We start from the raw sequence: 22,151 nt of genomic DNA on the forward strand, positions 1-22,151 counted from the left end.
AGTATAGTATAGTAAAACATATAGTATAGTATAGTAAAACATAGTATAGTATAGTAAAGCATACAGTATAGTATAGTATAGTATAGTATAGTATAGTATAGTATAGTAAAGCATACAGTGTAGTATAGTATAGTATAGTATAGTATAGTACATCATATTAACTTCATTTGACTTGAATGAAAAAAACAACTGAATGGAATAAAAATAGAATATATTAAATATAATCAAACAATTTAAAACACTCAATATTTGGCATCACATCGTGCCCATTGTATACTATATACACACAATGTGCTAAAGAACACCTAAATACTGTCAACTGTCATACCACTTCCGCAAAGCGTTGTTATGCTTTTATTTTGAAGCAGCGTCCAACAGCTGCTGTCCTCGCCACATCCGGGAACCTCGGCTGGGCTCGGGGAGCAAAAAAAAAAAAAAAAAAAAAAAGGGGGGGGGCGGGGCCAACCTGTTGAATGCGACGCACTTACGGTAAGGTACGCTAGGCGTGACGTCACAGGCCGTCGCTGATTGGCTGAGAGTTGGGGGAGAGTTCGGAATATAGAGCGGAGCGGCGGCAGCAGCAGCAGCAGCAGCTACCGGAGCGGACGGACAGACAAACAGATAAACAGCGGAGCCACGACCAGGCTGAACACACGGTGGACACTTTCCCCACTGACCTGCTGGACTATACCGGGACTCACAAGAGACGAAGGACGGCGAGGACCAGACCAGCTAATCCACCGCAGCGGTCCACTTTTTAAAATCTCTGCAGAGCTAACGTCTGTGATTTTTTTTTTAGTTTTTGTTTTTTTTAAAAAAACACAAACCTCATCGCTGCCTGAGAGGACAACCATGCTCAGCCTGTACCTCGTGTTGATTTTATCCTCCTCCGTTTTCTCAGAGTCGGTAAGTTGTTTTTTAAACTGAACTTCTCCTGCAGTGAGTTAAAGTTTAGAGAAAACTTTGGTCAGTTTGGCAGCGCTAGCTTACAGCAGGCTACTAGCTCAGCCGTTAGCGGCACTCCGTTAGCTTGATTTAGCTTTTACAGACACGTTTGGTGTTTTTCTGTTTGTTTTTAAATCTCATACAAGCACAGAAGAAGTTTGGATTTGGACAGTGAGGCAGTCTGACTGAGCCTCGGTGTTATTAGCCAGCTAGCTTCAGTGCTACTGTGTGTGTGTGTGTGTGTGTGTGTGTGTGTTGGATAGGGGGGGGGGGGGCACTCAGGCATCCACAGCCTGCTGCTATTATCCACTATGGGGCCCAGATGGGGGGTGGCTGGAAAGTGACTTTTCCTGCCTGTGATGGGCCAATCACTGGGACATTTGTGCTGCTCTTTTTGATCAATCAGCCTGAGCTGGTTGCCACACATTCTTCAACACCCCCCCTTCTTCAAAATAGGCGCATATTAGGCAGTAACAGACCTCCATGTGTGGTGGTGTTGATGCCTGTCTGTTCCATAATGTCGTTTTATTATGGAGATGTTATTCTCTGGGCATCTACAGTCCAAGTTGAACTGCTGGTGCTGCTCTTCGGGGTCCGCTTGGCTCTCTGTGGATGAGCTAAATCCTGTGCTGCTGTGTTGTGAACTGACTTAATACCAAAAGAATTTGTCTGATGAGGAACATTGCTGAACACTAACCCCCCCCCTGTTTGTCTGAGCTTTTCTGTATTCTATCACTTCTTTTTTCCCGCTCTGCAGCATTATCCAGACCGTTTTCCTGCTTCCACCCAAGCCGGGTGTCTTCATTGACTAGTAATTTGTTTTTATCTGTTGTAGTTTGCCCCCAGAGGAAAGGAAACTGCCATGTGATGGTAGTATGTTTGTGTGAATGACGGTGTCATGTGTGTGCAGAGATGACTATCATGTGGGTTTATCTCACCTACACGTGCAGTAGTGCCTTTGTTATTGAGAGAAAAGCTTATGAATATCATATTTGGACCTAAATTAGTGCTTATACATACAATACAGGGCAGATATAATTTGAAATGCATTTATTATACAGTAAAATAATGTTTTTCTGTGGTGTGGAGGCTGCCAATGTCCTATTCCACAACTTTTCTTTGTTTTAAATTGTGTATACTGGAGTGCTAATACAAGCTGTGTGGATGCCACCCACACTCAAACACATGCACCCTGCCTCCCCCCTCCCCAGTTAGCCCAGTTGGTCAGTGCAAATGGTGTGAGAGGGTGAAAAGCAACCGACTTCACCCGTCATTCCGGGATGGACGTCCGAGAAGTGGTTCAAAAGGAAGCCAGAGTTCAAGGATGTGAATGTCACATGCTTCAGCGTGATGTAGTGTGACTGAAGGTTCCCAGGTGGAAACCAGGAATGCCCGGATGGAGGGGCCGAGCCTCCGCTGCCTTCAGGTTGCTTCTTCCTGTCGGTCAGATCCACCTCACCTTTACATTCCCCAGAACCACGTAGTTTCTGCTGGCTCACTCTGCCTCATCTTGTCAGCTCCCCCCACATCTCCCCTCTCGTTGTCTTCTTCTTCTGCTTTTTTTTTTTTGATTTCCTCGCTGGAATGTGACCTTTGGTGACCTTGACCGGCCCTCTTGGGGATTTTGCACACTTGGAGGGATCTCAATAGGGTCCTGGGGCCTTTTCATGAGGGACACTCCTTTCCTCAAGCCTAGCCTAGCATGGTGTGGATACACCTACGGCTTTTCCCACCAACATGTGCTCTAATCTAGTCACTTTTTACTCCATAAATGAGCTGTAACTCTCCAGATTTTCCCCTTTTTTCCATTTCTTCCCACTGTTGCTTGCGGTCTCTGTGATCACTTGTCATTCCTAGTTAGGGCCTCGGCGACTTTCCTCCCTTCTTTTCTCCTTTTTTTTAGCTGCACTTTCCTTTGATGGGTCCTTATCCTCTGAGCTATGACAATCCTTCCCTCCACCTCCATCTCCCTCCCTCCAGCCCTTTCTTGTCTCTGCCCACTGAGGTCATTATTGGTATGTGGGTTTGGCGTTCCCGGCTAATCGATAACAATGTTCTGCTACCTGACAATAGAGGCATGCCCTGAATGCAAAGAAAAGCTTTTTTGAGATTCACTGGCATGATTGGAATGTTTTCATCAATGGACTGAGTCGACTTTCTTATCAAGGAAATGGATGGATGCCAAGGGGCTTATAGTTTTCTAATTCTGGCAAGTTATTGCTTCATTTAGCAAAGCCCTTTGCCGCCCACGGTCCACCATTTTGACTTGTGTCAGATATGCTGAGGCCTCGTGTACAGTTTTATCAGTTTGTCCAAGATAGACCAGGCCAAGCAAATCCTGTTCTTCATGCCTTTTTCCATTGACCTCAGCATTTCCTGCCCATGTATGGGAACACAAGTGACCACAACTCCCTCATGAAAGAGGCCTGGGTAGAGGCTATGGATAGGAAAGTACAGTAACTGTGTGTTTTTTTTGTTTTTTTTTTTGTGCCCTTTTGAATAAAAAGCACACTGGAAAGACTGAGCTGTTGGAATATTCATTGAATGTCTTTTCTAACTTTTTTTTTTGTGTGTGTGTGGTTTTCAGCTCAATTAGCAATGTCAAATCACCTCAATTTACCAAATGTGCTTGTGATGGCAACTGCAGCGGTAAATCGGGGTTAAAAAAATCCTCTTTGCCCCGGAGTTAATCCATGTTGCACCACCAAACCTCAGCTTGTTGCCTTTGGAGCCTCCAGGCTGAGTCCATTTTGTTATATCTTGTTGGAATGTCACTGGTTTGGCATTTAGCCCCCAATCATTTGCACCAGAATGAGCCATGAGATTTTTTTTTTTTAAGGAAGTTTTTTTTTGTGTGTCTCTTTTGCATGACGGGGTGCACTGAAAGCCTGCTCGGTGAAAAGATCGCAGAGAAGGAGGGAGGGAATGAGGGAGCATGATAAATAGTATCACTAGGATGTAATAATGGTTCCTGCATTGCTGTCCGCTGGTCTATAAAATCCCTTTGGGCCGAGGAATGTTGGCACAGAGAGAGGAGGTTTTTGTCCTTCCTGCCTGTGATGGAGAGCAGTTGAGGATCTGATTCCCCCCCTCCGTCCTCATCCTCCCTCCACCCACTTTCAAACCACTACATATTCTGGCAGTTGTAACGGGAACTATATGAATGCATTTAGGGCAGAAGTCAACCATAAAGCCCCTCCTATTGTGGTTATAGCACTTTCATCCAACATTTCTCCGACTCTTTCCTCGTTAAATGTAGCCCGGAGCCTTTACAGCTGAGATCAAGTATAAAGTACATTCATCAGCAATTAATCTCATTTTATTTCTTCTTTTTATCATATTTGTTAAAGGAAAGCAGCATTTAAGAAGCTGGAACCATCGGATTTGGAAGATAACTGGAGATGGTTGATTATTAGAAGAGGTGCTGGTTTAATTTCTGTTGATGAACTAATCAAAACCAGCTGGTTTTCTAATTGTTTCATCAACCAACCATGTAACCAATAGAGGCTCTTGAGTGCATCCCAGCATTTAACCACTGAGAACATCTGTCTTTTTGGACTAATTGAGCAATGAATTGTTCCAGCTCTACAGGTGTTCACATAAACACATTTTTGACACGCAAACACAATAAATCGACCCAACAGCACGCTCTTATTTACGTCGACAGCCTGGGAAACATGCAGCTTCTCTCCGCCGCCTCCTCCTCCCCCCTTTCTTGAAAAGAAAAGCTGTTGTGGCTTTGTGGCGGACTAGTAAAAATATAGAGGGCCGTGGCAGAACATGGAATATGAGCCCGGCTGTGTTTCCATTGGGAAATGTATCCGTGAGCCTGGAGGGAGGCCGTTTGATGTCGGTCCTGCAGCCCCTGCCCCTGCTGTCCCAGGACACCCTGTCATACTCTGACAGATGGTTATTCCAGGCCTGAAGCCAGACTGTTAGCACAGCGCATCACCGCTGATGCACTCAGAGTTTTTTTTTTTCCCCAAGCAGAACAGATGTATCGGGGTTGAAAATGGGAGGGAGTGAGCATGAAATGTTATAATCAAAATGCTCCACCCTCAGGCTGGGCAACTAAATCAGATATCCCAATAATGTTGACTCAGTATCTCTCTCAGCTATAATGTGATGTACAAAATATTTTCGGTATTTTAGAGGTCTTATGAGAAACAGTTTTTGTCTTTGTTGTGAAGTTTGTGTGCTGTGAGCGTGGCCTGCTTTTAAGGACTAGAGCTGCAGTGATTGGTTGACTTACAGAAAGGTATCTGGCAACTTTTTTTTAAAAAAAAAAAAAACAGATCAGGAATGTATCGAGCACAAAATGCCAAATGTTCTCTGGTTTTAACTTCTCAGATGTGAGGTTCTGCTGGTTTTCTTAGTCACAAACCATTCGCTTTTGGAGTGTGTGTTGGACAAAAGAGGCAAACTGAAAACATTTTCGTGGGCTCTGACAACCAGCAAATGCCATTTTTGGTAGTGGCCACCTAGAAACTATTCCATCTTGGCTTCAGCCATTTATTTATATTTTTTAACAGGGCATTTATTCTTAATTAGGCCTGTTTCCTGTTTCTTTGTGGTGATTTTTGCAGCTTTTCCACAGTAAAGACGTATTGTATTATGCAGAATTCTTGTGGGGTTCTCTGGAAATACACTTCCTGCAAACAAAATCAAATTTACCCAACTTCTGTCTGACTTCTCTAATGTCACATACACACACACACCAGAGTACAGGGTGCTTCTGGGTGGCATGAGGGCTTCCCCTCGTTCAGACATCCTTCCTGACAAATGTGTCTCAATAATACAGTACCTCTTTGATGTGGTGCCTCCTGTAATGTGTCTGTACACGTGTCCTTGTGTCACTGTGTATCTGCTCTTCTTCTTCTTCTTTTTTTTTTTTTTTTAAATCTTGTTGTGTGTGAGGTCTTTGTCTCTACATTATTGGACCACCAGTGGCTCACTCGGCCAGCCACTAAACTCACTGAGGCCTCCATGTCTGTTTTTAAATGATACGCTTTTGTTGGTTTTCCTTTTAGTGTTCCCTTTAGTTATGAACTGACGGAGCTGCCATTAGCCCTGGGAGAATGTATTTTTTATTTTTTTTTGTGTTGAAGATCAAAACCACAAATGAATCTCCCAGAAACTATGACTGATGTTGGTGCACATCAACATCTTTGAAAATATGATGAGGCAAAACTCAAGGAGTAGAAGCATTAAACAGTCTGCAATAAAAGTAGTGGGAATATGCAGATAGAGAGTCTGTTCTGCATAGAGGCAAGAGAGACGGCTCTGACGCAGAAAACCAGCAAATGGCATGAAGTGTGGACACTATTTACTGATCCAGAAATGGCAAATAAGTGACCAGAACTGTTCTGGCGCTCACATGTTTTACCTCTAATGAACCAGGCTCCTCATTTTGTGGAGAAGGAACGATGACTGGCACAGTTTCTTATGCGTTGCGGTAAGTTGCTCCGATCCCGAGAGGCCCCGACAGAAAAAGCAGCCTGGCCAAAACCTCCTTTGTTTTCTAGGAGTTGGAGTGTCTCATCCAGTTGTCCAGGAGTTGCTTTAAACGCTTCACTGCGGGACCTCGCAGCCCGAAGGCGAGCCATGAACCCAGAAGCACCACAGCAGCAGTGCTCGGCGGCTTGGCCCGGGATCTTAATTGCGTGTCCCTCTCGGCTCCATTGTGGAGAAGAGAGGAATGTGGCGGCTGGCTGGTCTGTGCTACTTAGCCGAGCCACTCGGAGAGACGCATTCCTCAGTCTGCCAGACTCAACAGCAGCTTCATACGGTCGATTTCAGAGAATAACTGGTTTCTGTATGAGTTAAACAGATGAGGTGTGGCGTGTTCATTAGTGAGCTTTAGAGCTGTACAGAGATGTTTCCAGGCTTTATGCTAAGCTAGGCTAAAGGGTCAGTTTACTTTCCTACTGTTAGTCTTAATTGATTAGTTGGAACCAATGAATTAATCATCAGAATCGGAGAATAAATATCAAATGTGAAAAGTTCCTGGTTTCTTTTCTCCTCCATCAGACTAAAGTGAGTATCTTTGGGTTTGGACAAAACAAGACACTTCAGGTCGTCATCTTGGGCTTTAGGAACCACTGATTGGCATTTTCACCAATTGTTTTTAACCGTTGTTTGCAGCCTTTTGCACGTTGTGATGGAGAAAACATTTTAGGAGCAGAAAACAGAAAGTCATTGGTACTTTAGCTTGGAAAAATGACTGAAACTCTGATCATTTACTTGTTTTCTATCAATTGTTTCAGCTCTGTGGGTTTTAGTCACATCCTCAGTAGGTTAAACATAACCAGAAATGTATACCAAACAGGTTTCTTTCCTTTTTTTAAATACGCTGGTTATTCATCATGGGACCGGCCCTGTGTTGAGTCAGGCCAGCTCATGCAGCATTAATGTGTGCTGGATGAAGGTGAAGATTAACCACTGCCATAAGAAAGGGCCCTTAATCAAATGTGACTAAACATTGTTGTGTGCAAATGTCAGTAATGTGTAAACTTAACAGACTTGTTCATGGCGGGTCTGGGTCTTTCTCAGATTAAGAAATTGTGCTTAATAATCGGCAAACTAATTTTCATTTTTGTATGAAGTTAAAGTGAAGGTTGTTTACCGTCGTCATGAACTAGTTGAACCGATGATCTATGGAGGATAAAGAGTCAATTTAAGCTTCTGCTCTTGGAGATGAATTGGAGCTCTTTGTGACTGAACTTCCGCTATGACTGTGGGGATATTCTCACGTGTCCAAAAACACTTAAAAGTATAAATAAGTCAGTAGTTTACTGGCATGATTCGTATTCAGGCTTTTATTGAATTGATTTGTTTGATGGGTATTTCCTGTTTTGCTGCCCTTTCTTCTTATTTCCTGCCATTTAAAGCCTCAAGCCGATCTTTTAGCTGATAATAGCTCCTCAGTAGCTTATATTTGGCCTGTTGAGCTGTAATGTCTTTGATCCAAGGCAGCGATATGTTCGCCCGAGGGAGTGACATCAAAGAGATGGAAGAGAAGGGAAGACATTAGAGAGGCATGGCTTCTGTAAGAGTTTGACCCGCTGCAGGCATTCGGCTTATTTGTCTATCAGTCGTGGATTTTGGTAATAACTGGGTGGAATTGACGGTGCAGGACGGCTTCATCAGCAGGAGGAAGTGACCAATAAAAGCCATTACGATAAGGCCGGGACGTTCCCTCCGGAGGTGCTCATCAAAACTCTATTAGGCTTATCAGTGAGATTGAATCAGCGCTGTCTGCTGCACAGCTGGTCCGTCTGTACAGCTTCGGCCTTATCTGGAGCAGTCTGGAAAGGAACTGAGTCAAATAGAAAACTGACTGGGCCAGGTCATCGTCAAAGTTGAATGTAACAGAGTTATTTACTGTATTGAGTAATATTTGTCTTTGTGATAAAGAGAGAACAGCCCTGACTGACTCCACACGCAGCTCAGTTCATGGTGTAGTTCAGTATTTATGGCTGAATAGGATGGGAAGATATGTTCCTTTTTTATTTATTTAACTTTTAAATTCTATCCTCAGTGCTACTTCACTTAAACTGAGGGCTGCCCCACAGTTTTTTTTGTTTTTTTTTCTGTTTGCTTCTCTGAAGTCATGTGTCTTAAGTCGTTTTGGCATTGAGGACTGCTCAAAACACTACAATACCCATGAGCCTCAGCCACCAATGCCTAGTCACAGTGATGGCACAATCAAAAAGCTTTTTTGTTGCAGTTGGGAACAAAACTCACCAAACAATTGCCGAGTTTTTCCAAAATCGATCCAGAATCCAAAATGTATGTTGCTTTATGCTCTGTGATTGGATGTTTCTTGCCCAAATGCACCTTGGGACTCGTAGTTAACCTCTTAGCCTTGTACCTAAATGAATACTCCAGCAGGTATCTCATACGAGCCCAACCTCTCCATCTGTCCACCGGACAGGCTCGAGGCTGCTGTGACTCTTCTGTGCTGCCGTAGAGTCTCACATGGTGCCGGTAGGTGGAAATGCTGCTATAGATAGACGGGGCGTAGGTAGAAGGAATCTAGAGCTCGGCTGTCACAGCAAAAGGCAAAGGTAGGTGGAAAAAGAGTCCAGCATGCAGCTCTGTTCTGTGTGTTCGTCAAAGGACAGATGAGGCCTACAGTGGAAATGGTCGGTGGTTTTCAGGCCCTGTGAAGGATTGTATGTAGGCACAGCAGCGCGGCAGCGCTCTGAATAAAACACGAGGGCCAAACTTGTTAAACTGGATCCGCTTTATGATTTAAACAAAGTAACAACCCCATGATAGATCACTCCTTATGTGGCCCTTTTAGATACCATAAACTCGAGGCCTTGGACTCCTGGTGTGAGTCTGTGAAGGTTTGTCTCACATTTAGTGTGTGCATGAGTTGCGTCAGGGGTCAGAAGTGCATCTTACAAGCAGATCAGGCGACACAATACATGGTGCAAATCCTGCTGGTTCAAGTATCAGTACCCAGTAAGCTGGAGGGGGAGGGGGGAGAAGTGGAAAAACAGGATGGGGAAATGGTGGGAGTGAAATGTGGAGAGGCAAAGAGGGAAGGAGACGACAAAGACGAGGGAGCATTCACCTTCCAAAATCATAAGTTACATTGGAGTTAATTTTGGCTCCTGAGGTCAAGAAATGCAGCTAAAGTCACATGAAGGGGGTGGGGGGGGGGGGGGGTAAAGGCTTAGAAAGCAACAATAATTGTCTTTCCTTGAAAAGGTCAAGAGACGTTGGACATCACAAAGAATAAGGAAGCACATTCCTGCGTGCTGGTGTTTCTTTTCTGCCTTTTCAAACTTTGTGCCTCCTCCACGCCGCCGTGTGAATGGACCAGATGCCTCTCTCTGTGTCGGCAGATGGAGGGATTGTTTCCCCAGTTTAATGAAGGGAGGCTGCTGGAGGCTTATCCCCGGTTACCTTGGTCATTGATATGCTCTTGAGGAGTCCACCGGCATTGTTTGGCGTCAATGGAAGGGACAGACCCAAAGGCTGGGTGGCGGGCGTCCTGACAGACAGCCTTTCAGTGAATGCGGACAATTGGGGGAACTGGAAGGTTTTTTCGGACCTCCATGCTGAGAAGGACAGGATAAACAAGGACAGGACGGTGCAAGAGGCTAGACTGGGGGGGGGGGGGGGGGGGTGAGCTGTGTGGCAAGAGGGAACTTTACTATTTACACTTTTTATTATTTCAGAGTTTTCCTCAGTCTGACTTTACATCACCAAGTCCTGGTGAAAACATTAAGACCTTTTCATATATAAGACATCAAGGGTGTCGTGGCCCAGCTACGTGACGGCACTGTTCTGTTTGCTTTAATGGAAAAGTGCGATTTAAAAACAGCCCAATTTGCCACTAAAATCAATGAGTAATCATCTCAATATTGATCAAGATAATCGTTATCATCCAGCCCTACTTACAGATACTTGCTATTGATTGATGTTTGGATCGTTGTTCCCCTAAGATGCTCCTGAACAAATGTTAATGACCTGCAGATTTAACGAAATTAGAACTTGAATAGAGCTGGAACGAGTTGTAGATTATTTTCCTGTTGACCCAATCAATCTGCAGCTATATTGATCTCTTTATCTCTCTCTCTCTTTTTGAATATCTTTAAGTTTCCACCTTTTTTTTCACTATTTATTGACATTTCAGAGGCTGAACAGTTAAAGGTTAGTTGCAGCTCTAGTTGTAGATCACCTAATTGAAGAAAATGTGCCGAATCCATTTCTTGACTATCTACTACTTTCCATTTCTCCTGTAACAAAGAGGAGAACTTGTTTTTCTCGGTAGAGTCTGGTGCAGAAGTAAATGCGTTGGGATTCTTTGTTGTTTTCCAAACACGGCGTTCTAATTCATATCCTGAGCAGGGTCATGTGGGCTTTTTTTTTTTTTTGCTTTGACACAGCGAGGCCAAATGAGCTCTGCAATTAAGAGGCTTTCATTAAACAAGGACAAGCTTTGTTTCTGTGTTAGATGACCTTCATGGTGGACCAGGAGTCCCACATAAGGGGTCATCTGAAGTCCCTATGAAGGCAGGGAGCATTGTCTGGGTTTGGGATAAATTATAAACTTCAAGAAATAAAATAAATGTTTGTTTGTTTATTAGAGCGTGAAAATGGAGTGTGGTGGTAGAAAACCGGATGAAATGGTCAACATGGAGTAACACCAGCACAATTTATTATATTTATAATATGAGTTCCCTCTTGCCTCCATTAGATCCATTTGGTTGTCTGAAAATCTTTCGGTTTGGCTGTGATCCACATCCGTCTGCTTATCGGCTGTTGCACATTAGGCAGAATAAACGAGGCCGTGAATCACTCATGGGAGGACAAAACGGTGATCTCTGTGGCTCACAAGTGGCTTTTAAAATGGCCGACAAATAACGCGGTTAACCAAGGTTTTTGCTGTGAAATACGATTGACGACAACACCATAATGGAACGTACTTTTGGTGCCTCCTGAAAACGCCGTTTGGCAGAGATGGTAATCGTGAGCTTTCAGGATATCCACAATCCTTAAAAGTCTTTTTAAAAGCATCGACGTCGCCCCGCGTGCACATGAGGTGTGCGATCCGGCGGTCCAAGGATGTGGGCTCGGCCCGCCGTGGCTCCGCTCTGAACCACATGGTGCTCTGCTGTAAAACATGTGGCCAGCTTGTCTTGCTGAGCCCATTAAGACACTGTTTGTTTGTTGTCAACACATTAGGCCTAATATGAGGGCGGGACAGTGTTTCCTCTGAGATGGTGGGAGATAATGACAGTGTTTGGTTACACATCCAATAAATAACTATTATAGAGTTTAGAGAGAGAATCCTGGCTAATGTGTGCAATTATTTTAATAGTCTGTACAGCAGAAATAATAGTAACCCCCTAATAGAAGTAATTCCGTCAAATATTTCTGTTGAATTAAATGACGTTCAGCCTTTTCTTCTATATAAACAGGTTCACCAGAGTCCACAGTGAAAGCTGATTTCCATGTTGACTTGGTTACATAACCACAGTCCGGGCTCCTTTCTCTTCACCAGTCTCTGCTGGTTTAGATGCTTGTTGGTGTGAAATGCCTGCCTGTCTTTGCTTTGTTTGTACAGTAATAAAGGTTTTTTTTTAATAAGTCTCCAGGCTGTTATGTCACACAGTTTTTACTTGTGTGAAACAGAGACTTCCTGTTTCACCCTCGGCTCTGTTGTGGCTCTGCCGTTCCCCAGCACATTCTTGGACCAAGTTTGTTTTCGCCCAGGCAGACTGGGACTTGGCCCGGGTCCCATCCTGGCTTTGCCTCCTGGGAGAATATAGTAAAGATGGAATATCCCCCACATCTGATAGTAAATTCAGTGGCTGCCATCGTCACTCCAACATAACAAAATCCTTCTGCTTGTGATCTTTTTGTTCCTCGCCTGCCTCGCTGAATAAACCCGGTGGCTTGTCGGGACAGGTCTCAGTCGGCCTGAGCACACAGGGCTGCAAATGCTGGAGTGTCTGTGAGCACATTTCTCCAGGACACAAATGTATGGGATGTCCACATTTCATCACATAGGCAGGGGTTAAAGGCCAGGGTGGGCTTATTGACACTGCAGGGCACCGAATGTCCCGGGACAAACGTGTGAGCTTTTCTGGGTATTGCACTTGTTGTCTTCTGCTTATCAGACTCATTGGACCTCCGCACATGGCACAGATTATTTTTTTTCCTCTTAACAAGGCAACAAGCTGTGAATGTATCTGTAGCAGACCTAATCTAATCTGTAACATCTTTGCTTTCTGTGTCCACTTACTGCTTGGGCGACATCAGTTAATCGTTTGGTCTATAAAACACGACTGAACGGCGAAAAGTATCTTCACATTATCCAAGAGCCCAAGGTGACCTCGTCAAATGTCGCCAAAACTCAAAAATATTACATGTTCTATTATGCAAAACGAAGAAAAGCATCAGATTTTCACATCTGAGAACCTGGAACAATCAATTGTTTATGTAAAAACAATCTATTTAGTCGATCAAACAAGTTTCAACTGATCAAGCAATCGATTAATCCACTAATTTTTTCAGCTATATTTAACGCATCTACCACCAGTGTGGAGAAGCTGAATCCCATTTAAAGCCCCACAAAAACATTAAAAGGCTGGTTATCAATAAGGACCTCTGTCCGTCGCTTATTGCAGAAAGCTGGTTGATAAAAGTTGGCTTTTGTGGCCTTTTTAAAAACCCGGCAGAGTAAACCATGCCTCAGGGCATGATGTAAAATGTTAGTGTTAGATGAATGTGACTCACGCTGGCGAACATAATGGAACAAGCCTGACTCTGATGAATCCATATTATCATCTGAATGAGTGTGATTCCTATAACGTGACTCAGCGGGCCTGTACCAGCACGCCACCGCAGCAGCAGTCCACTCCCATCTGAGAGGCAGCCAGGAAACGAAGAGCCAGTAGTCACCATTTTAAGGCTTAGGATTAGACACACACACACACACACACACAGGATCACAGCTCCCCTGTGTCCATGTATAGGGTTTAAATGAGGAGCAGTGATCCCCACCTCGGGGTCACTCCTATGGTTACCAGGGGAAACGTGGAAAGATTGTGGACTACATCAATCTGATGAGAGAAAAATGTCCACAAACACGACTACAAATCGGTGTGATGTTGATCTTTTAGTATTTACTCAGCCTCCAGAGCACACAGGTGTCCGCCAACTGTTTCCAATGAGGAAAAAGTCTGATTTCAGCTTCTTAGATGTGAATATTTTCTGGTTTCTTTCCTCCTCTTTGACCCTAAACTGAATATCTTCGACTTGTGGACAAAACCACACACTTGAGGACGTCATCTGGGACTCGAGGAAACGCAGAGCGACACCTTTCACCATTTTCTTATATTCTATCGACCAAACAAGTGTTTGATTACTGGAGAGTAATTGTTGGCTGCAGCCCTACTCTGGAATAGGGGATTGGATTTTCTTTTTGAAAGGGGAGGAGAGAATGAAAAGGACTAAAGGGAGTGAATTTAAAACCAGAGAAGCCAACACAGAGCGCTCAGGAGTCCTCGTCAGCCCACCTCAGAGGAATCTCTGCAAAATGGCCGCCCTTGTTTGAAGCCCTTGTGCGGTCACAATGGGGCTTTCCCTCCCCTCCTCCTCGTCATATAGGCTACTTTTTTTTTTTTTTAAAGGCAGAGGCAGAGAGGATTACCTTCAAACACACATCGTTACTATGCCAAGTATTTGAGAACACACACACTTACTGCTGGGAGGCCCCGGGCGGGCTTAGCCACCAGCTAACCCTTCAAATTAAGACCCCTTACAAGACTCAGATGGAAGTAATTATGAGGAGAACTCATGATGTCAGCTGTGTGTGTGTGTGTGTGTGTGTGTGTGTGTGTGTGTGTGTGTGTGTGTGTGTGTGTGTGATGTTGTGGGACGTGCAGGCATGTTTCCAACGTGATCTGTGGTCAGCTTTTGTTCCCAGTTAATGGAAGGTTTCATTGAAGAAGAAGAAGCTTGTTCGCCGCTCTGCTCTCTCTGCTCTCTCTGCGGTCTTCTTTCAGGGCGCCGATCGCCTGCGTCACAACATCACACAACAGGCCGCCACCGTCTGTCCGCCTCGCTTGTCTGCATGCGATCAATTCAGCTATCAATCGGGCCTGGCTCAGTAGCTGAAGAGGCTTGAGATCAATGCAAATAATGGATCATTTTGTCCAAATAAAACCCCAAAACTGTGAGTGTTCCCAGATCATGTGTTAGTTTGTCTCTTTAACTGTTTAGGCTGCAACTAACCATTACTTTCATTATTGAGTAATCAGCTGATTATTTTCTTGATCGATGGATCGCTCACCTGCTCTATAACATGTCTCCATGTGCCAGAGCTCAAAGTGACGTCTCCAAACTGTACGTGTATTAAAAAAAACAACAGAAAAGCAGTAAATGCTCCCATGTGAGGAGCTCCAACCTGCTTAAATCAAAGGATTTATTTTCAAAATGGTGTCTGTTTCATCTGCAGATCAGCTCATCGATTTAAATAGTTTCTCCAGAGTATAAAAACAGAAACAAGCAGCTGAAACCAGAGACTATCCTGCATTTCTGGTTTTACATTTCATAAATATTTAGTTTAAATTGATTAAACAAGCAAAGCAGCTTCACTCTTTGTGCCTTTTTTTTTTTTTATTTATTTGAGGAAAGAACTGAAACTTTTGTCTGTTTTGTTTTTTTTAAATCACAGTTAATCAGCTCTACATTGATTTTATTGATTGCCTGAAAGGATTAAACTGTTTTCAGTGTATTAACACGTCACCCAGAGTGACAAAAGTGACGGATACAGAACTCAAAGTTAAAGTTTTTCATTCACACTAAAATAAGTGGTGCAGATAAAAGGGAACATCTGACTCTGAAGCTTTTCTCACCTCGTTTTACCTCCTCATCCCTCCGAGTGTTGCCCTAATGCTGATTAATGTGTGTGTGTGTTGCAATGACAATTAGGCTGATGGCGTGCGTGTGTGTGTGTGTGGTTTAATCCGTTCACGCTGCTTACCAAGCAAGTGGTCAATGAAATTAAGTGTGCTAATGTGATTAAAGGAGGTTGATTGTGTTCAGCTTCACAGTGATCAGTGTCTCCTTCCTCATGTTGGGCTGCAAATAATGACTATTTTCAGTCGGAGCAGCAGCCATTAGACATTTAATCAATTAGTTAACTATTAAATTAATCGGCAGCTGTTTTTTTTTTTTTTTACAATCAATCAATCAGTCTTTTTGACAGTTAGCTGAATGTCTTTATTTTGGGCATTTGAGGATTTTGAGAACTAATTGATTAGTCGAGGAAAGGGTTGACAGATTAAAAAATAAATTAGAAAACCGTTCTGCAGCTCAGTTTATTTTCATTATTGATTAATCTGCCAACAGTTCTTTTCTCACTTTGTTGTTCTTTCATTCTACTTTTAGCAGCATATGTGTTTTAGATATCAGGCACACGACGGATCATTTTCTTCCAGCTTGCAAACATAAAGAGCAGAAAGAAAAATATGCTTTAGAAACACCTCTGTGGACAAAGTGGGGACTAGTTATTATCAAATATGTCTTTATTTCCAACCTGCATCATATCGGTAGTCATGGCAACAGCTGCCGCCACCTAATGGGTGCCTTTCTTTCCCAAACCTCAGTTTTTGTCAGGGCGGCAGAGAGGTATTCATCTAGAGGAAGACTGTTTGGTACGCTGTCGCTGTAGGTGGAAAAGAACTGATTTAATAAGTGTACAATAGAAAACCTTTCTTTTAAACTAGACTCCAGTCAGGATGGACGGCCCTCTGGTCCGTCCTGTAAAGTGCAGGGTCACAGTTTCCTGTTGTGTGGGGTCATGGCTCTTTTCCTGCCTTTGGCTCCGCTGATTGTACCTTCAAGAGACTTTTAGAGCACAGAGGGACGTCCAGATGGTGGCTGGTTACCTGCTGTAATGGCTGGGGGAGCAGAGGAACTCACCGTTTGGTGACTGGTGGTTTCTCAGTGTGATTATAGTGCCTGGAAATGGATGTTTGTTTTTCATCTGTCCTTCTGTGTAGCCACGCTAGCAGAGTGGCTCTACTGGAGGTCAAATCAGTCGCTCTGTCAGCTGGCCAGTCCAGACTGAAATGCCTGAGGAGCTATTGGATGGATGATGGTCATGGTAGTTTTTACAGACTTTTCCTGCACTATTGGATGGATTGCCATGAAATTTAGAGCAGATATTCTTGGTGCCACAGAGGATAAACTTTAATGAGTTCATTTGATGACGTTCCCATCAGCCTCAGGTGGACTTTGTGGTGCTAATTAGCTAATGTTAGCATGTTAGCAGCCTGGTTAGTATCTGACATCGGCTGACACTCCGTGCTGTAAATGTCCGGACAGCGAATCCCTCTGACCCCTCCTGTCTCTCTTGGCCCAGCAGGTGAGGGAGACGGAGACATGGATGCCCATGAAGACCACACCGATCGCTGCCATGTCGACGCAGCCAGACGACGTGGAGTCATCAGGAGCCTCCCCTAACGGCTCAGACTTCGGCTTCACGGACGACGAGGACGACTCGTACGATGAAGACGGCCACAACGATTACTACACCGACACGCTGTACGATGACGAGGACGATTACGATGAGTTCTCTGGATCTGGTGATGGAGGTCAGTCCCATAAACACCTTTTTTAAATCCACTTTTTCTTAAAATGAAAATCTACCTGGGTCGAGTTGTATTTGTCTTTGAGATAAAATGAAGAATGTGCTTCTTTCCACAGCAGCAACTGTGTCACCTGGAAGAGAGTCCAAGCCATCAGCTAAGGTGAGAAACTCCTCGACTTTGAGATTTGATTTATTCTAAAAATGTAGAAAACCGAGGGAGAAATCATGGGCTGTGCACCGAACCGATGGTTTTTAAAACCTCCCTCCTCTTGATCCTCAGCCTGACATGAACGACAACAAGATCCCAGAGAGCGAGCGCCCCGTCAGGCCGACCGTCAACGAGGTGGACATCGTCAGGAACCACAACGAAATCCCCCTGCTGGGGAACGAGGTCGGCGAGGAGCCATCCAACGTCCTCATGTCCCACGCCAGCGACGACAGCATCTTTAACAAGACGGAGGTCCTCGCAGGTCAGTCTGGCTGAAACCGTTCGATGTCGAGGAGCATCGAGCTAGGTTTAATAAAGTCAAAACCTTTTCTGGTCATAAAGCCACAGGATTGGTGGATTTTTCTGCTTACGTTTTAATTGTATGTGTTTTGTTTGGCTGACGTCCTCGTTAATGTTTTATTGTTTTGGCCTAAAGACAAAGATTGTGATTTTCCTCCTTCTTCTTCTACATCTTCTTTCTCCTCCTCTTCCTCATTCTTTTCTGTCTAATTCTACTTTATCTCCTTCTTCTTCCTCTCCTACACAATGTAAAACCTCTCTCTCGTTCGTCCCCTCCAGCTCTGATCGCGGGCGGCGCCGTGTGCCTGATGTTCGCCGTCCTCCTCATCCTCCTCCTCATCTACCGCATGAAGAAGAAGGACGAAGGCAGCTACGACTTGGGGAAGAAGCCCATCTACAAGAAGGCCCCCACCACAGAGATCTACGCATAGACCCTGACCCCCTCCTCCCTCCACCACCTCCACCACCTCCGCCTCACACACAAACACACACCTCGCTCCCTTAACCCTTAAAAACCCAATCAGTGCCTCATCATCATACCTCCTCCTCCTCCTCCTCACTTTTCTTCAGAGGAGTGACGCTCGATAACGAATCCGGAGCCCCGGCATCACAATTGACTGACTCCTCCTCCTGCCTGACGTAGGCTAATGTTATTGGTGCTCTCTTAACCAATCGGAGGCTTCGCTGGCCCAGCTGCGGTACACGGCCATCATTTGTTTGTCTGTCTGGATTGTGTGTTTTTTTTTTTTTAATTTTTTCAATCTTTATTATTATTTTGTCTCCATGTCAAGAGAAAACAACAGAACTTACAGACTGAGGACTTTTTTTAAACTCCTCATCTCTTCCCCTCCTTCCTTCTTTTCCCACCTTCCAGTTAAAAACACTAACACTGTGCAATGATTTTTGTCTGGTACGCATTAACAGTCCAGTTATTTATTTTCCCTCTCTGTTATCCTCCTCCTCCTCCTCCTCGTCTTCCTCTCGGCCTGTTTTCTTGGACTGCAGCTCCTCACGTTACTGTAGCAGACGACTTTTATGTGAACGTTTTTATTAGATTCTTTTTTTTTTAAGAGAGCTCCTTGTAATGCAGAGAGATTTCAGTTTTTTTTTTCCTATTATTAAAGATCCCTTCACGATGGGGAAAGAATTGAGTTCATGTTGTTCAAATTAATTCTGCCTGTAACGCCGTGGAGTTTTACACCGTTAGAACTGAGTAATTATATAAAATATTTTTATCCTCACAGTGCTCCTAAAAACTAGACTGTCTAACCAGGGTCAGGGTGTGTTTGCAAATCATTGTTTGTGCCTAATTCGAGTGCTGAACGAGCACCACAAGACAATTCATGTTCATGTTTTGTACATTTTCAGATGCAGGAGAGTTAATTTAAATTACCTTTTTGTTTTTTTTTTTTTTCTTCTTTAAACCTCCTGGCTTGTTTCGTTCCTCCTCATATGGGGAAAGTCCCAGAAGTCTGGCACGTAGCTCCAGATAAGTAAGCTAAACTAATCCAGAAGAAGAATTTGCAAATACTGTATGACCCAGGTCTCACACACACACACACACACACACACACACACACACACACACACTCACTCACATTGCAAAGTGTTGTCCTTCTGCTGAGAGGACTTCAAAAGCCTGGAAGATGTTTTACCATGATGATAATTACCGCTGTGCCTCCAGGGTTTGTTTTTCTGTTATTATGGTGAACTCGACTGGAGTCAAACCAACATGCTCCTACAGGGTGACACACCTACATTCCTCACACACACACACACACACACACACACAGCCCAGTAATGTGTGAAGGGTGCAAAGATTCAACACCTTGATGACTTCAGCTGCTGATCCTCACAGTAACATTCAAGCTCAAAGGAATAGTTTGACATTCTCACATCTGTCTGTTGAAATGAAGCTACCGATGCTTAGCTTAGTTTAGCTTAGCATAAAGGCTGGAAACGAGGGGAAACTGCTCGTCGACACTGACTATATGCCGTTTAATTACATGGACCTTGGCTGACATGATTTATAAAGATTTATCATAACTTTCAAAATTGATAAAATTTCGCTAAGCTAAGCTAAGCTAACCGGCTAATGTCTGCAGCTTCATATTTAACAGACAGATGCGAGAGCAGCTTCAATCCTCAGATCCCCAAAATGTTGAACTATTCCTTTAAAACTCTCCACCTGTGAAGCTGTTCAGTTCATCACTGACCACACACGCTTATTCATTCACTTGTATAAACTTTTATTTCATGGATCCAGTAAATGTTGTGATTATTTGTCCAATGAAAAGAATTTTAAAGCTCTGTGATCGGAGAAACTGGTAGTTTTGGTACTTTCTGTTTTTTATTTTAATCATGAGGTTGATGCTTTCTCAATAAGCTACACAGACAGTTTGTTGTTAGTTTTATATTTTTTCATTCTGGGGTCTATGAGCACTCACTAAAGCCATGATGAACAGGTTTGATGCTCACATTTCGTAGCTGAAGACTGCAGCACACAGACTGGTCTACCAAGGATTTGTATATAGTCATTAGATAAAAATGAAAAAAAAAAAAATATTAACTTGGTACTTAGCCACATCCTGGCAACAAAAAAAAATATCTACCAAATATTTAAATGCCAAATTGTTTTCCTGTTTTATTTTTGTTTCCTCCAGCAGTAACGTTCATGTGATTTACTGTAAATGTAAATGAGAACTGTTTTGATACTACCAATGCTAATACTAACTCGCCTCCTCTCATTGTTCTCAAGTGTTTTTGTTTTGTTTTTTTTCCTCCAGTAGATCCACTTGTTCCCCCCTTTTTTTTTTGTGTATTAATTTAACTGTCAAATTATTTTATTGCCTTCTTTCAGGTTGGGGTGTTTCCCCCTTTTTAAGCTGTTGTATATGTGATTTTAAAAGTTTTATATACACTAGTTTGAGATTTTCAGAGGCAAATAGTTTTGAAACTTTTTATTTTGTAAGAGTTTCTATTATCTTTTAGACTTTTTTTTTTTTTTTTTTGTTTTGCTTTTGTATTTATGTTTTGTTTTTGTTCGTAGAAGGATTGCTAATGTGGTTGGTGTTCATCTCGCTGTTCAGGGGATGTTGATGAACCATGTTGTCAGTAGCCGACCTGAGCTGATCACGACTTGGAACTGCTTCACTTTTAGGGAAATGTTGATCTATTCTGGGAGAAATTTAATGAATTCGCTGACATGTATTTGAAAAAGGAAAAAAAAAACAAACAAGCTCCCTGAGTACACAAGCGGGCCGCCCAGTTATCGAAGCATCCAGACGCTGGTCCAAGGCCTTCTGCCTCCCCAAAAAACAAAAAAAATGTAATCAAGAAAACACTCCCAGTCGTTTCAGTGTGTCAGCAGGTCTCGGACTGAGGAGTAACCGAGGAGTTTCTCCTAAGGGAGTGAAAATGTTCCCGGTCAGGATGGAAAAACAGATAAAAACAGCATTTTTAGCTGCGATCAGCTCCAGGTCTGTTCAGAGAGCATGGGAGAGAAACGTATGTTCTGCTGCTTAATGTCACAAACACCACATGTGAATCACCAATGGAGTGGAGAAGCCAATGAATCATTGGTTTCTGCATGCAGGTTCTGATTTATTATTGGAAATAAAGCTATTTTTATGCACATTAACATTTTAAAACGCCGTCTCTGCCTTTATGTGCCCTGAATGAGAGGAAACCACGTGGAAAGACTCATTAGACCCTTTTCATCATCTCACCTGTTTTTTCAAGGGAGGAAAAAAAAGTGAAGAGAGATTTTATTGAACCAGAAAAAGTAGAACTACTATAGTTAGGTTAAAAAACTTTATACAGCACTTACAAAGTGAACTTGTACCTGCTGGGGGGCGTATTCACAGGATATTATCTGTATTTCTGTTGTAGCCGTAGATGCTGCCCTCTGAGATTTTTGTCTCTTACACAGTTCAGGACATGAGCTTGTAATCAATAAGATTTTAGTCCTTGTTGAACCTAAGGTTTCCATGGTAACAAAAAGTACAGTTTAGTGTTTCGGAGCTATTTGGTCACAAATGCAACGTGGCGTTTACAGTGCAGCCAAACAAACTCAGTCACATCTCCTGATAGACCTTTTAACCTGTGACTTCTCAACATTTCCTCCACTGTTATCATTAGGTTTTACTCCTTTAGCTAATTAGTTAAAGTTTATTTTTTTGCATTTTGATTAACAAATAATTTACCCTCCGGTTGCCGAAACCCGGGATCGAACCAGGGACCTTTAGATCTTCAGTCTAACGCTCTCCCAACTGAGCTATTTCGGCTCCGCACACTGAACCCCTCCCTGTGTTTCTGCAGCTGAAGCCTGTAAATGTGAGGCAGCAGCAGTAGGAGATGATGTTGTGTCAGCGTTAGCAGTAGCTTAAGCAGCTCTGATGCGCCTGACTGAGCAGTGAGGCCGATATCAGTGACATGAAACCGCAAACGGTAACACTGGATTACAGGCGCCGTCATCTCATGTCAATCCAGGGAGCTAATCTGTTAGCAGGCTGCTGTGAAACATGTTATAATAGAAATGAATTACAGGAAATTAAGTTTAAACATTTTGAAGGA

General features: G+C 43.4%; 1 protein-coding gene and 1 non-coding gene across 3 annotated transcripts; one reads left to right on the forward strand and one right to left on the reverse strand.

Annotated features, from left to right (window-relative positions):
• Positions 1 to 833: 833 nt before the first annotated feature.
• Positions 834 to 18,355, forward strand: sdc4 (syndecan 4). Of its 2 annotated transcripts, none has more exons than XM_070848125.1 (5): positions 834 to 906; positions 16,841 to 17,072; positions 17,185 to 17,228; positions 17,349 to 17,538; positions 17,856 to 18,355. In XM_070848125.1, the coding sequence occupies exons 1-5, from the start codon at positions 853 to 855 to the stop codon at positions 18,005 to 18,007; spliced, it is 672 nt and encodes a 223-aa protein (XP_070704226.1). In that variant the 5' UTR covers positions 834 to 852; the 3' UTR covers positions 18,008 to 18,355. The 2 variants fall into 2 exon arrangements, with proteins under 2 accessions (XP_070704226.1, XP_070704233.1); XM_070848132.1 differs by having other exon boundaries at positions 16,844 to 17,072.
• A 3,434-nt stretch (positions 18,356 to 21,789) lies between these two features.
• Positions 21,790 to 21,862, reverse strand: trnaf-gaa (transfer RNA phenylalanine (anticodon GAA)). The gene has a single exon. It is a non-coding gene; the product is annotated as a tRNA-Phe (tRNA).
• Between the last annotated feature and the right edge of the window lie 289 nt (positions 21,863 to 22,151).

Source organism: Pempheris klunzingeri, chromosome 2 (assembly GCF_042242105.1).
Source record: "Pempheris klunzingeri isolate RE-2024b chromosome 2, fPemKlu1.hap1, whole genome shotgun sequence".
NCBI classification, from domain to species: domain Eukaryota; kingdom Metazoa; phylum Chordata; class Actinopteri; order Acropomatiformes; family Pempheridae; genus Pempheris; species Pempheris klunzingeri.

What these genes read in the sequence shown, in the direction of transcription:
- sdc4 (XM_070848125.1), top strand. Translation starts at nt 853, where the DNA reads ATGCTCAGCCTGTACCTCGTGTTGATTTTATCCTCCTCCGTTTTCTCA. An exon ending in CTCTGGATCTGGTGATGGAG is followed by an intron (nt 17,073 to 17,184) that starts GTCAGTCCCATA and finishes TTCTTTCCACAG; the next exon opens with CAGCAACTGTGTCACCTGGA. An exon ending in AGTCCAAGCCATCAGCTAAG is followed by an intron (nt 17,229 to 17,348) that starts GTGAGAAACTCC and finishes CTTGATCCTCAG; the next exon opens with CCTGACATGAACGACAACAA.